The sequence below is a fragment of the Triticum aestivum genome, chromosome 4D, assembly GCF_018294505.1.
Source record: "Triticum aestivum cultivar Chinese Spring chromosome 4D, IWGSC CS RefSeq v2.1, whole genome shotgun sequence".
In the NCBI taxonomy this organism is placed as follows: domain Eukaryota; kingdom Viridiplantae; phylum Streptophyta; class Magnoliopsida; order Poales; family Poaceae; genus Triticum; species Triticum aestivum.
In genome coordinates, this window is record NC_057805.1 from 334,276,421 (window position 1) to 334,290,543 (window position 14,123).

The following is a 14,123-nucleotide window of genomic DNA, read 5'->3' on the forward strand; positions in this document are numbered from 1 at the left end:
CTGCAGAACCACATCCAAGGCGCAGCCCCTCCCCTCCCCAATACCTCTCCTCCTCCGCGTGTGCTTGGCGAAGCCCTGCCGGAGAACTGTCACTCCACCACCACCACGCCGTCGTGCTGCTGTTGGAGCCTTCTTCCTCAACCTCTCCCTCCTCCTTGCTGGATCAAGGCGTGGGAGACGTCACCGCTCCGTACGTGTGTTGAACGCGGAGGTGCCGTCCGTTCGGCGCTTGGATCATCGGTGATTTGGATCACGACGAGTACGACTCCATCAACCCCGTTCTCTTGAACGCTTCCGCTCGCGATCTACAAGGGTATGTAGATGCACTCCTCCCCTCTCGTTGCTAGTAAACTCCATAGATTGATCTTGGTGATGCGTAGGAAATTTGAATTTCTGCTACGATCCCCAACAAAGATAACCTTATTAAGAGGAATTGGCATGGAAGTTCACAATGTGTCTTTTGTCACCATGATGAGACAATAAAACATTTATTCTTTCAATGCAAATTGGCTCGTTCTATATGGTCAGTCATCCAAATAGCTTCCGGCTTCTATCCTCCCTGTAGTGTTGCTAATGTATTTGGCAACTGGTTACATGGGATTGATCACATGTTTAGAACTCTTCTCAGGGTGGGAGCGCTTGCCATTATTTGATCGCTTTGGCTATGTAGAAATGATAAGGTTTTTAATGATAAAAGTACTTCTCTGTTGCAGGTTATCTACAGATGTACCGGGACTCTTCGTTTATGGTCCTTTCTACAAAGCGTGGAGAATCGAGACCTGTTTACGAAGGTGTGTACACGATTGGAGGCTACAGCGAGTGATACTTTTACCCAACATGGGTGGCAGCATGATCTTAGGATTGCCCCCCTCCACTTTAGGCGTTATATGGACTCTACATGTTTCTTTGTATTTCGTCTTTTTATTTTTCATTTTTGTAAGAGAACCTTGTTTGGCTTTGTACATCTTAGTTATGCAGAGGCCCGGTGTAATACTTTTATAAGTAATAAAGCGCACCTTTTCAAAAATGGAAAAAAGTACCAAGGCATGCCATGTTACCTTGCTCTTCATGACTAAAGCGCAACTGTTAAAAGGATCCATAGTAAATCAAACGATGTATTGCTTTCAAGGAGTCGAATGGCATCCCTTTGAGGGTTCAGACAAGTACTGAAGCACTAAGGTTCATTGAAAGTGTAAAAAAGGCCAGCACTCCCGAATCATCTTCTGATAACAAGGAGTGCTTCTGCCAGATACAAATGAATTTAGGAATGAAAGAATGACACGGGTACCAAAATTCTGCTGCCCTCTAAGAACTCTATATACAGACTGAAAAATAGACTCTGGAGTCTACTTATTAATAGTCTGAAGTAACTAAGAGCTGGAATTTTCTTTCAGTCTGCAAGAGGCTGACTACTCTGTGGTGGTGGATCTTGTGTCATCGGTGATGGTAGTGGCGGTCGCAGTAGTATTGCTTGGCTCGCCGGTGAAGGACGAGGTAGCGGAGATCGCGATCGAGGGCCTGATCTGCTCGAGCTGCCGCAGTACCTGCTGCGCCTCGGGCCGTGCCACGGGCGAAGGATCGACACAATGCAATGCGAGCTTTAGCGTCTTCACGAGCTCCTCGCCAGTCTCCGAGCCCGTGGCCGCGTCCTTCATGAGCTCAAGGTCGAACACCTCGTTGGTCCACTCCTCCTCGACGACGGAGGCCACCCACTGCGGCAGGTCGAGCCCGTTGGTCGTGTCCCCTGGCGACTTGCCGGTGAGGAGCTCGAGCATGATCATGCCCAGGCTGTAGATGTCGGTCTTGGTGTTGGCCTTCTTCAGCTTGGAGAGCTCGGGCGCGCGGTAGCCGAGCGCGCCCGCCGCGGCGACCACGTTGTTGTTGGCCGCGGCGCTCATGAGGCGCGGCAGGCCGCAGTCGGCGATCTTGGCGTTGTTGTCCTCGTCCAGGAGGATGTTGCTGCTCGTCAGGTTGCCGTGCACCATGCTTGCATCGGTGTGCAGGTGGTGCAGCCCCCGCGCCACGCCCACGGCGATGTTCATCCTCGTCGGCCAGCTCACTGGTGGGCTGTCCGGCGCGCGAGCTGCAGTGCAAGAACAGTGGGCATTGCAGAGTTGTGGTCAGCACACAGAATGAAACAAGCCAAAGCTAATGGAGTAGTAAGAGAGCACCGAAGAAATGTGGTTACCATGGAGGAAAGAGGCGAGGTTGCCTTTGGTCATGAAGTCGAACACAAGGAGCTTCTCGCCCTTAGGCCCATGGTAGTAGGCCCTGAGGGAGAGGAGGTTGGGGTGCCGGAGCTTGCCGAGCGCGTTCACCTCCACCTCGAACTCCTTGCTGCTCTTGGCGATCTTCTCCCGGAGCCGCTTCACCGCCACGTAGCTGCCGTCCTCCATGGTCGCCTTGTACACCGTCCCGTACGTGCTCTTCCCCAGGATCTCCGCGGTGGCGCAAAGCAGGTCATCCGCCGTGAACGAGAGGGGGCCGTCGAAGTGGACTAGCTTGCCACCGCCGTCCCCGCCGGCGTCACTTCCCTTGCCAGCGACCGTGCCAGGCTTCCCGGCATCCTTGGTTGCCGTGCCCTTGGTGCCCTTCTGGGAAGGCGCGCTGTCCTTCTTATCTTTCCTCCAGAAGATGAAGACGCAGCAGAAGAGGAGACCGAAGAGCAAGCAGATGCCTCCGACTGCAATGATGAGCTCCTTTCTGTTGAGCCGCCGGGTCGGCCGCTGCGACAAAGGGAGCGGTGGAGACGCCATGGTCGCCGGAGAAGAAGCGGAGGTGCAAATGTCCGAGCCATTGAACCCACAGAGCTGAAGGTTTCCTACGAAGGAGCTGGAATTGAACCTGTTGGAAAGAACCATAGGCACAGGGCCTGAGAGGTTGTTGTAAGACACGTTGAAAGAGTTGAGGTTGGCAAGGCTGCTCAGGGACTCTGGAATCCCTCCTGTGAGGTTGTTCTCGGAGACGTCGAGCAACGACAGCCTTGAGAGGTTCCCGGTCGCCGCCGGAATTTCCCCGACGAGGGCATTACTCCTCAGGGACAGATTGGTTAGGTTCTTGAGCCCGTCAATGGCTTCAGGAATGTGACCACCAATGCTATTGCCATCGAGCTTGATCTCTACCAACGAGGTAACGTTGCAGAGTGAGGCAGGGAGGGTACCACCTAACAGATTGTCAGAAAGGTCCAGAAATTGGAGCCTTGAGAGGTTCCCAATCCCATCAGGGATGCTGCCACTGATCAGATTGCTGCTTAGAGACAGATCACGGAGCATCCGGAGATTACCAATGGTGGATGGCATCTCTCCGCTGAGATTGTTATTGTTGAGGCTAAGGGACTCGAGGAAACGGAGAGAGGTGAGACTGGCCGGCACAGCACCGGAGAGGTTGTTGTGCGCGAGGTCGAGCCTGTAGAGCCTGGTTGCATTGGCGAGAGAGGAAGGGATGGTCCCGGAGAGCGAGTTGCCGCTGAGGTCGAGCGTCTGGAGGAAGGCGCACCCGCCGAGCGCCGGCGGCACGGCGCCGGCGAAGCGGTTGTTGAAGAGGTAGAGGCCGCGGAGGTCGCGGAGGAAGCCGATGGCGGCCGGCACCTGGCCGCCGAGCGCGTTGTCGTGCATGCTGAGCTTGCGCAGCGCGGTGAGCTGGCCGACCTTGTCGGAGAGCGCGCCGGCGAGGGCCTTGAAGGGCAGCTGCAGCGCGACGACCTTGCCGCGCGCGCACTTGACGCCGGCCCACTCCCCGGAGCAGGCGCCGAGGCCCGTGCCGTTCCAGCCGCGCAGGAACCCCCGCGGGTCGACCAGCGCCTGCCGGATGGCCTGCAGCCCCTGCAGGTCCGCCTGCGCGATCACCACGCCGTCCCACGACGACGACGCCTGCCCGCGCGCCGGCAACGCCGCGTGCAGCAGGAGGACCAGCAGCGACAGCGCGAGCATGTCGCCTCTTGACCCAACACTGCACCGGTTGCTCCTCCACACACCCATTGGGACTAACAGCTAGCTACGCAAGCTCTAGCACTACTAGCTCTAGGATCTAATCCAAAAGAAACGCAATGCAATGCAATGCAATGCAGCTGCACTATCTGTATCCTCGTACCTAGTAGCTCGCTAGCTAGGCGCTGTTTTTGACGAGTTGATGCTGCGGTAGGAAAAGCAATAGTGCTGGACTCTATATATGCAAAGCGGCCGGTGAGAGGAGGGAATATAATTAACAGAAGGGATTCAAGCATCCAGATGCGATGCGCTAACCAACGGCTAGCTCGTCGTGCTCCTGCCGCTGCCACGGCAGCGACCAAGACTAATTTAAATCAGCTCGTACTCCTCCTAGTCCTACGGCTACGGTGCAGCCTGAGGGGCAGACCGGCGCTACGGTGCGTGCGGGCCAGGGGCAGGGCCGGAAAGAATCCAATCTCTATGCCATTCAGTGCAGCAGCAGGGCCGTACCCTGCCTGCCTGCGACGCCAACGGCTATCTCTCCCCTCCCTCCCCGGCGGCAGCAGCGATCACGTGCGCCGGGGGTTTTAATACATCGAGAGCAGCGAGTGAATTTATTGGCAGTAAAGAGGGATTTGGGAGCGGCAGACAGCAAACGGGTGCATGGGGAAGGGGCACTGGGGGTGTCGGCCGGCGACGTGCCGCTGGACGTGGATCCCCACTGCCGCCATGGCCCGCCGCGTCAGCGGCCGCGCGGCACGGCGGGTTTGGCGAGACCGGGACGAGACACCATCATTTTATTCATTTCGTGCCCGGAGAGATTTTGCTGGATCTTTGCGCCCAGGCTTTTGTCAACGTACCAAGCCACTCGATGGACCATCATGTGGTGCACCACTGGAGGAATGTGCACAGCACGAGCACGGCTCAGGAGGAGGCCATGGCCGTGGGGTTGGTGCCCGCTGTCCCCATGGCCATCCTTCACTTCACTCTGCGCCTTCGACCCTGCCGGTGCTTCCCAACGGCCAGGTGCTGATACCTATGCATGCAGCATCCAACGGGTTCAAAAGATGACTAGAAAGGGTAACTGAAAGCGGCGCCTCACTGCACCGCAGAGGGTGTGGATCTGGCTCTGGCTCTGGGCAGAAACGGAAAAGCAAGAATGATAGGACAAGCAAGTCACATCCCCCGGTTTCGATGGGAACGCCGGAGCTGGATGAGATTCCTTCTAATTCTAGTAGTACCACTAGGATGTTGAAATGGCCATGGCCGTTAGCCACTATCACAAGTTTACATCTCGAAACAATATCACAGCTTCGTTCGTGTCAGTGCCAAGGGTACCATGACTAACCAATGGCTTCTTAGGTTCTTATTGCGCTCCGTAGCTTCACAGCTCTTGGATCAAATGAGGAACTAACAGGATTCACGAATGGTACGATCCATCATAAGGCAAGAGAGATGAAGGTAGCTCAGCAGGTGAGCATTCCAGTAGATCTTTCATAGTAGCTTCAAGCATAAAAGTATGCAAATATTTATACTGGATCAAAATCTGAATTCGTCGTCTATATCGGACAAGCTATCCGGGGGATCATACACAATCATATCAGGGAAAAGTTCCAGAAAATCTTGTTTTATCTTCTCCCTCAGCTCCGGATATGGGATCAGGCCTTTCAGTATAACCCGGAATGGCAACGAGAGAGGTGGCTCCGGGGAGCTCCTCATGTCTTCATAGAACTCCATTGCCAGGTCAATCAAGCCGGCATCGCAGAAGACTCGCACGATATCACCGTAAGTGTGCTGATCAAACAGCACTCCTTCAGACTTCAGATCTGCCCAGACCTGCCTTGTCTCGTCAACCTTCTTGTTCCTAGCTAGCATATGTAGCATGTCTCGGTACAAGTACATATCTGGCCGATACCAGATCTCTCTCCTCACAACGCCATATATCTGCAAAACACAAAAATGTTTAATCTTACACGAGCCTACGCAAGTTCAAATATAATTTTTTTTCTTCTACACTAATCTGCTCTAGGTTGCAGGTACATCCACCTACTAACCAAGGTAATAATGAGACGAGACCGTGTCCAATAAATGCACGCCGCCCTTCTCGCAACAGAAATGCACACTGCGCAACTAAAATAGCTCAGCCTGTCCCCGGAAATGGGATGGAAATAAAGGGGCTAAGCTTCTCTATGATTGAGGAATTAGGATCTGAATAGATAATATAATAATTCTATTGGCAAGGCATCAAATATGCATTTTAACATCTATCAGTAAATGATTTGGTCGCTTATGCCTTACTTTGGTCGCTTTGGCTATGTAGAAATGATTTGGTTTTTAATGACAAAAATGCTTCCTGACGCTCAATGACTCTGGAGACGTGGAGTCCCACAAACATACCAAGGGCAACATCTTGTGCCTCCTGAGGTTCTTCAGCAATAGCTTGGTTGACTCGGCCACGCCTTGTTTGTCCTGGTGTGCAATCTGCATTCCTTGGTGTCTGGAGTATGCCGCGTCCTAGTCCTGCCTGTGGCCTTCTGCTTGCAGGCCCAAATTGAACTTCACCGGCGTGAGCCCTGCGTTTCTCTTGTTGTGGTCGGCACTAGCAAAGTGCCTCTCTAGCACACCTTCCCTGTAGTGTTGGAGTGATGACCTCCCGCTTTAGCTCTAGGAGACTGCGCATTGTTGTTGGGCCTCGGTTGTCTAATGTTCCGAACTTAGAAGCTTGGATGTTATTTGGTCTTCTGTTGGGAGCTACCCACCCCATGGTGACCCTTCTGTGGTGCTCCTCCAGCTTAATAACTCCCTTGAGGATGACCTTGTTAACGAGGTGCTGGAAGGTAGGGAAATCACAGGAGACCAATCGTTCCTTTAGTCTGGGATCCACCCCTTCAAGAACCTTGTTGTCTTATCCCTCTCAGTTGTGATGGGAGCTCCCTCATAGCGCACCAGTTGAGCTCACATACTCCGATACAGACATCTTTTCCCCGGGTTACAGCCTGAAACTCATCCCTCTTCAGATCCAGCATGCACGCAGGGAACTGCGTGGTATGCAAGGCACTGGCGAACTCATTCCACAGGATGCCTTTTGCGTCAGTATGTGAAATTCGGCAAGTTCCCCACTAGTCTTAGGCCACACCTTTGAGCTGGTGTGCCGCTAATTTGAGTTTGAACACAGCCTGGCCCATTGCAGTTGGCTACATTAAGCTTCCTTTGCATGTCCTTTGGCCAACTATCAGCATCCAAAGGGGCTTTCAATCCTTCAAAGGTTGAAGGCTAGGTCCTCCTGAACTCAGCCAATCTAGACAAGGAATCGGAGAGGGATGAGTTCCAGGCTCTGACCCAGAGTAAGATGTTACTCCGGAGTACTTGAGCCACTAGCCCACTACTAAAGTGGCGGCCATGGGAGAGCTGACACCCCAACTGAGGCAGACAATAACGGAAGATTCTTGAAGGGACTGAATCCCGGACTTACGGACACACAGGCGTCCAACTATTTCACCACCTTCCAGCACCTCGTCAACAAGGCCAGTCCAAGAGAGATTCTAGGAGATGGCTTGAGTACCGCAAGCGCAGAGCACCGTGGCAGGGTCACCATGGGTGGGTAGCTCCTGATAGAATACCAACCAGTGTCCAGACTACCAAGTGTAGAATACTAGATTGCCGAGGCACAATAACAACCCTCCGCACAATTAATATAGGCTCCAAGAACTGAAGGCATGCTACAGCTGCGGGGTAGAGGGGGGAAATACACTTGTGTTCCTGGTTGTATATGCACCCTATAAGGGGATTTTTTTTTAATATTTTAATAAAAAGTCAAAATAGGTACGAACTATTTTGACAAAAAACTTGACTTACTTTTACACTAGTATATAAATTTTCACGAAAAAAAAACAAAAGTTGACTTCACAGCAAAAAAGACAAAATTTATTTGCTATTATAGGTCACTATTCACACTATTTTAGCCAAAAATTTGTCTTTTTTGAAAAGAAGTCAAAGGGAGATTTTCTTTTTGTGGATTTTTTCTCACGAGTACAATAAAAGGTCAAGTTTATTTCAAAAATATTTTCAGGAATTTTTTACTTTTTGTTGAATTACTAATTTTTTTCCCATATAGGGTGTAGATGTCCCCATAGACCACAAATCCACCTCCGGGTAGAGGGACACTAACTAATGCTTGCTCTCAACAAGTGAAACAACGAGCCCACACCGGCAAAGTTAAATTTAGGGTCTGCAACCAAGACGCCATAGGTGGGAAAGGGACAGACAGCAGTGAATGCATGTCGTGCACCAGGAAAAAGAGAACATGGCCGAGTCAGCCACATCATTGCCGAACAACCTTAGGAGGCACCAAATCTTTCATTCGTATGTTTCCAGGACTTTACAGAAGTTGTATCACAGTGGACACTCACGGTTACACAGGCACGTGCACATCTAGGGCACCAGCATATGGCACATGGATGCATGATTGTGTACCAAGAGGGAAAGAAGATGGCCATTTTCCCAGGGTGGGTATGTTGGTGGTGCACCGGGCATCGGTTCTTTTGAAGGTGCGTGGGTGTGATAACCCGGCCCTTTTAAATAAGGCATGTGTAGGACAATAATCTCATATTGCTTAGGGAAATAGAACACCACCAACATATAAGGGCAAGAGTTCCACGGAAACTAACCATGGGTTAACCATTTGTTGAATTGACAAAAAAAGGTTACTTCCATAGTATGTCGCCAACCCTAGTAGGGTTAGGTCTACGCTAGTTTGGAACCTGGGCTATTACAAAAACTAGTTTGCCAAAATAAACCACCAAATCCTTGAATTATGTGAGATGTAAATATACAATCAAAAGTCATAACCCCAATAAATTCAAAGTTTGGGATGTCAAAAGCCAATACAATTTATTGTGAAGGAATGGTGAATATGTTTTCATTAGATGTACAATATATGAAAACCCAAAGTTCAAGTGAGAGGTGAGATCGCCACACCAAGACATGCTTGATATAAATGGTAAATAGCTCCCCATTGGGTTAATAAGAAGATACTGAACAATATCGCTTGAAGCTGACGAGACCCCCACCCTCCACCCCCCGGCGATCGTCTCCCTGAGGCGGCTCGGGCAGAAATCCCATCTCTAACCGCCGTGGCCGCCCCATCGTCGCCGTCGGCACACGGCCGCGGGGCAAAGCCCAATGGCGGCTGGCGGGACTCATTTTCCTCGTGAAGCACTGCTCATAGAGATTCCACCGCTCCCCTCAGATCCAAACCTCGCCCATGTCCTTCAACCCCCATCCTAGGATTTGGCGCCTGCTGGCTCCCTATCAGGGGCGAGCCCTACGACCTCGTACCTCGCTGCTACAGCTCCCTGGCCCAACAGTGCCCCTGCTCACCTGCACCGTCGCTAGCAAGCAGATCTTTGCAAGGTGCCTCGCCGCATCTTGCATCCTCAGCGACCTACTGGTGCCCGTTGCTTCCATCAACGCGCGGCGAGCTCTATCGCCTCCGAATCCCGTGTTGATTGCGTCAGTCCCTTCGTCTCCTATCCACGTTCGCCGCGGACCGCTGGTTCTGCCGGTCGTCCCCGTGTGACATCTCAGCCGGCAGCGAATCCCCTTGCTTTGGCAGTTCCCATGCCGGATGTGCTGATTTGCCTCATGTCCCCGTGCATAGCACCGCGCTTCCCGCATCCACACCCTCCCCCAACACCTGACCACCCTCAATTGTGTGGTCACCATCGATGGTGCGGCTCTACCTCCCCTCCCCGCTCAAGACCTCCTCCACCTCTGCGCGCCCCCGTATGGCCACGTTGACGCTCCAGATGCTTCTGCTTCGCCAGCTTCACCACCCCAACATCTGGTCGACGTCGTGCCTCTTCATGGCACGCCAACAAAGGTGGCGTCGTGGCCCCCGCCTCCCAGTTCTCCCGTTGGGATACCGCCGTTCATGGCCCTACCTGCCAGCCAAGGACGCTTTGCCGATGGTCCTCGTCGGCGCCCTCAACGCCAAGACGCTTGTCGGCTTCGTTCTGCCGGTAGGAATAGCTTGGATCTGGGGGCGACCATTCTAGCATTGCCTGATGCAATTGGCAGCTGAGCTGGATTGGGAGAAATCGATGGTTGGTTAGCTGTTGCGGGCCGAGATGGCGGCGAAACTTCGTGCCATTTTCCACCTGATGGCACTTTATTGATCCCGATCTGGTAGAGTTTAGGTGTACTCTGGGAGAAATCCCTGGTCGGATCTTGTATTTGAGCGACCACAGGGTCGCTCCCCTGTGTCGTAACCTCCCTGGAGGTGTGATCTAGAGTGCACCTTTACTCGTCTTGCCTCCGCTTGTACGACGATGACTGCTCCCCTTGCCCACTTCTCTTTGTGGTGCCTCGGCGTCGACTCCATGTTGATGTGCTTGTGCAGTTCCCTCCAATGGCGACTGTTGTGTTCCGGCGAGCTTCGTGCTCTTGGTGTACTATCGGTTAATCTTTGTTGAAAGTTGGCGCAAGGTGCCTCTCCAACTTGCTAATCATTCTGATTTCCTGTGGCAGAGCTCCCAGTCAAGGTTCATGTTCGCCGGCGCTCTCTCGGCTTGCATTACTCCAATTCTTGCCCTTTGTGGCAGAGCCTGCGGCCATGCTATGGCACTCACTGATTGTGGATGCTCATTTATCGCGGCGTGTGGATAACGCACGCGAGTGCTCTCGGCAACTCACAAAGTCTTGGTATTGTGCTACCCTAGACGACACCCCATATCTCTTGTGTCTTTTGGTGATATCTGTTGGCTGGGTTGTGCCTAGTCATGAACTCCATTTTTCTCTCTCGTCTTTCTTTTTTCCCTTCTTACTTGTATGGTTTTGAACCCGGTTTCCCTCATAAATGGGGTTAACTTGTTCAAAAAAAAGTATCCGGTTTTCCTTATAAGCTAGATCACTCTCTTGGCATAATGGACACTTTGAGTAATATATTCAGGTGGTACCCCCCCCCCCCCCCGCGCACACGTTTTGATTTCTCAAAAAAAACACTAAATGTGAAATCTAAATAAACAGTATCAATCACTTTGTAACTGCATTGTTGCATGCCTCAAAGGATGTAGGGAAGAAAAGGAAGGAACAAGGCATTTTGTGCGTCTCAATTTTAGCCCCGGTCCACAAAACACCCTTTTCAACTCTAAACCATTCACATCACATCCTCAACTATCAAAATGGGTGCAAATCATCATCCTTAATGAACTTGGTTTGGCTTAGGATGTGTGTATACTCTTTCATGGCATATCTTTTCACTGAACAACAAATACTACTGTAGCAAATTAGCTAAGTTTTTCTTTAGCAAAAGGGGTCTCCTCCGATTTCCATTAGCAGAAACCATGAGCAGTGCATACAAAGTCTCCTTACATCACCTGCTAAACTAGATAGATCATAACGCTAGAACAAACAGCTCTAGCTAAGAGATCAGCTACCAAAAGGAGCTACCTCCAGCACCACAACCACAAACTCAATTACTCCCTCCGTTCCTAAATATAAGTCTTTTTAGAGATTCCAATATGGACTACATACGGAGCAAAATGAGTGAATCTACACTCTAAACTATGTCTATATACATCCGTATGTAGTTCATATTGGAATCTCTAAAAATACTTATATTTAGGAACGGAGGGAGTACAATGTTCTTAAGCCCCGAAATTAGCTAAGTACTACATTAGTTTATATGTTTATCCAGGGTGGTAAATTTGACCATGCAGACCGCCTCTTTCAGAGCATTGAAAGCAAATATAGGAACTGCCTATCAAATACAAGTGACGTCAAGGAGCTTACACCTCAATTCTTGTACATGGAGTTTCTTGTAAATTTAAATTCATAGCACTTTGGGGTAAAGCGGGACGGTGAACCTTTAGGCATGTTGGTCTCCCTCCATGGGCAAAGGTAATGATTGATAATTTCTACATTCTTTTATATTAACTTTCTGCGAATCTACTAATATAACCAATCTAAATATTTGGAAGAGTTACCAAACTAAATATTTGAAGCGTTATTATTGGTCAGAAGAAAAAAAAATCTGGGCCCGGGCTTTGTTTCAATCCTGGCTCTGCCACTGACAGGACGTACTCAGCTGTATATGCCATTTAAGACCACATGGCCTGAATATGCTGTTTACTTCAAATTGTCTTGTTATCGATAGGATACCCCATGAATCCAAACTTCCATATACACGCCACATTAGGCATCTCAAGACTGATGTGAACCTCCCACTCATGCAAATTGTTCTGCTATTGACTAGGATATCATCTCAATGTGAACTTCCATGTAGGCGTTACATTAGGCAGAAGCAAGGGGAGAGGGGGAGGGGTAGTGGTAAGAGTTTAAGTGTTCAGGTACAGACAAGCACAAAGAACCTAAAAATCATCAATGCTACAGAAGCATGTTCAAATGAAGACCACACTTCAGAGGTCCAATTCACTACATTGGATAGCATATATCACAAATAGCACCTGGCGACAGGCAAGAGTACCAAAAGCTTATGAAGTGAATCACAGGCACAGCTATTGAATTTCAGCACTTACTAACTCCAACAGCAAAAATAATCCTACATAAAACATATGCATGATATATTTCTGCATACAACAGCTTTATGAATCATGGTCCGTGATAAAAAAACCGCATATTCCCATTCATGCAACCCAAGAACTGTAGACTGAAAGCTATTTCGGTGTTGATAACATATCTGAAGTTCTGAACCACTAATTTCCTACATCGATATGCACATAACTTGACAATCAACACCACTGCAACCCCATATAGGACCCATTTGCCCCAAACAGCAGCATAATCATCTGTTTAACTCTCAATTAGGGCGAGAGTACTAGAGAAAAAGCAATAGCAAGCTAGATGTATTCACAAAAGAAACAGAAACGCGAGCAGACTCGTCGGGGGTGGAAGCAGTACCTTCATGGAGAGGATGACGTGGTCCTGGCGGAGCAGTTCAGCGAGGACGGCGAGGAGGTCGGTGCGGAGGAGCCGAGACACATGCAATTTCATGTACTCCACCAGCCTCTGGTGGCCTCCGGCAGGGGGTAGCGCCGCGAGCCGCTTGAGCTGCGCGACCGCCATGAGGCCTTCCTTCCCCATCTCCTTCTTCCGCCGCCATATCGAAAGGCTTGGGCTCGATGCCGCCGCAGTAGAGCACAACCTCTGGTGGAGTTCACCCGCGGCGGCGGCTGCCGGTTGTAGGGTTTGGAGGAGGCGACGGTGGTGGCGGCGTGGGAGGAGAAGGGAAAGCATTTGGGTGGGACCTGTGAGACAGAGTAGTTTTTTTTAGGCGAGTGAGACTCAAAATGGCAATTTTCCTCGTGAGGGCGGGTATCCGTGGGCATTACCCGCTAAGAAGCGGTGATGGGGTCAAAATCTCCCCATGGGTATAACGGGGTGGGTACCCGAGAAGCGGACGGGGGGGGGCAAACTGGAGCCTCCATGGATACCCGGGACCCCACCTGTCAATCAAACTAGCCACCTAGTATATATACAAGAAAACCCTAAATCGACTCGTCTGCTCACCTTTCCACTCTGTTTCTCATACCCCGCAGCCGCCTCTCCCTCTCGCTCTCCCCAATCCCCACCCCTCCCGATCCATCCATCCATCCATCCCTAGATCGACAACCACCGGCGGCGCCCTGCACCGACCGAGTCTCATCCGGCCGCCCCTCCATCTGGTCCCGCGGCTCGTCGCCCTCTCCTACTCCTCGCCTCCTCCTCGTTCACCTCCTCGCCTCCTCGCGAGTCCACGACGGCGATTATGGCGAGCGACTGCCGGGCCAAAAGCTAACCGCGACGGTGATAGTGGCGACGACAACGAACGCCGGCGCCGCCCTGCACCGACCGCCCCTCCCATCTGGTCCCACGGCCCGTCACCCTCTCCTGCTCCTCGGCTCCTTGCGAGTCCACGACGGCGATTGCTACCTCTTGAGCACTGCGTTTGTTTTCCCTTGAAGAGAAGGGTGGTGCAGTAAAGTAGCGTAAGTATTTCCCTCAGTTTTTGAGAACCAAGGTATCAATCCAGTAGGAGACCACGCTCAAGTCCCACGCTCCTACACAAACAAATAAGAACCTTGCAACCAACGCGATAAAGGGGTTGTCAATCCCTTCACGGCCACTTGCAAAAGTGAGATCTGATAGAGATGATAAGATAATATTTTTGGTATTTTTTATGATAAAGAGGAAAAAGTA

The 14,123-nt window shown here is 51.1% G+C and overlaps 2 protein-coding genes across 2 annotated transcripts; both read right to left on the reverse strand.

The window, feature by feature from the left end:
• Nucleotides 1-1,167: 1,167 nt before the first annotated feature.
• Nucleotides 1,168-5,226, reverse strand: LOC123097738 (probable leucine-rich repeat receptor-like protein kinase IMK3). The gene is made up of 2 exons (XM_044519557.1): nt 2,189-5,226; nt 1,168-2,083 (listed from the first exon to the last, which is right to left on the reverse strand). The coding sequence occupies exons 1-2, from the start codon at nt 3,975-3,977 to the stop codon at nt 1,410-1,412; spliced, it is 2,463 nt and encodes an 820-aa protein (XP_044375492.1). The 5' UTR covers nt 3,978-5,226; the 3' UTR covers nt 1,168-1,409.
• Nucleotides 5,227-5,382: 156 nt separating this feature from the next.
• On the reverse strand, nt 5,383-13,244 carry LOC123097739 (pentatricopeptide repeat-containing protein At1g62350). Its single transcript, XM_044519559.1, has 2 exons — nt 12,846-13,244; nt 5,383-5,870 (listed from the first exon to the last, which is right to left on the reverse strand). The coding sequence occupies exons 1-2, from the start codon at nt 13,179-13,181 to the stop codon at nt 5,466-5,468; spliced, it is 741 nt and encodes a 246-aa protein (XP_044375494.1). The 5' UTR covers nt 13,182-13,244; the 3' UTR covers nt 5,383-5,465.
• Nucleotides 13,245-14,123: the final 879 nt, after the last annotated feature.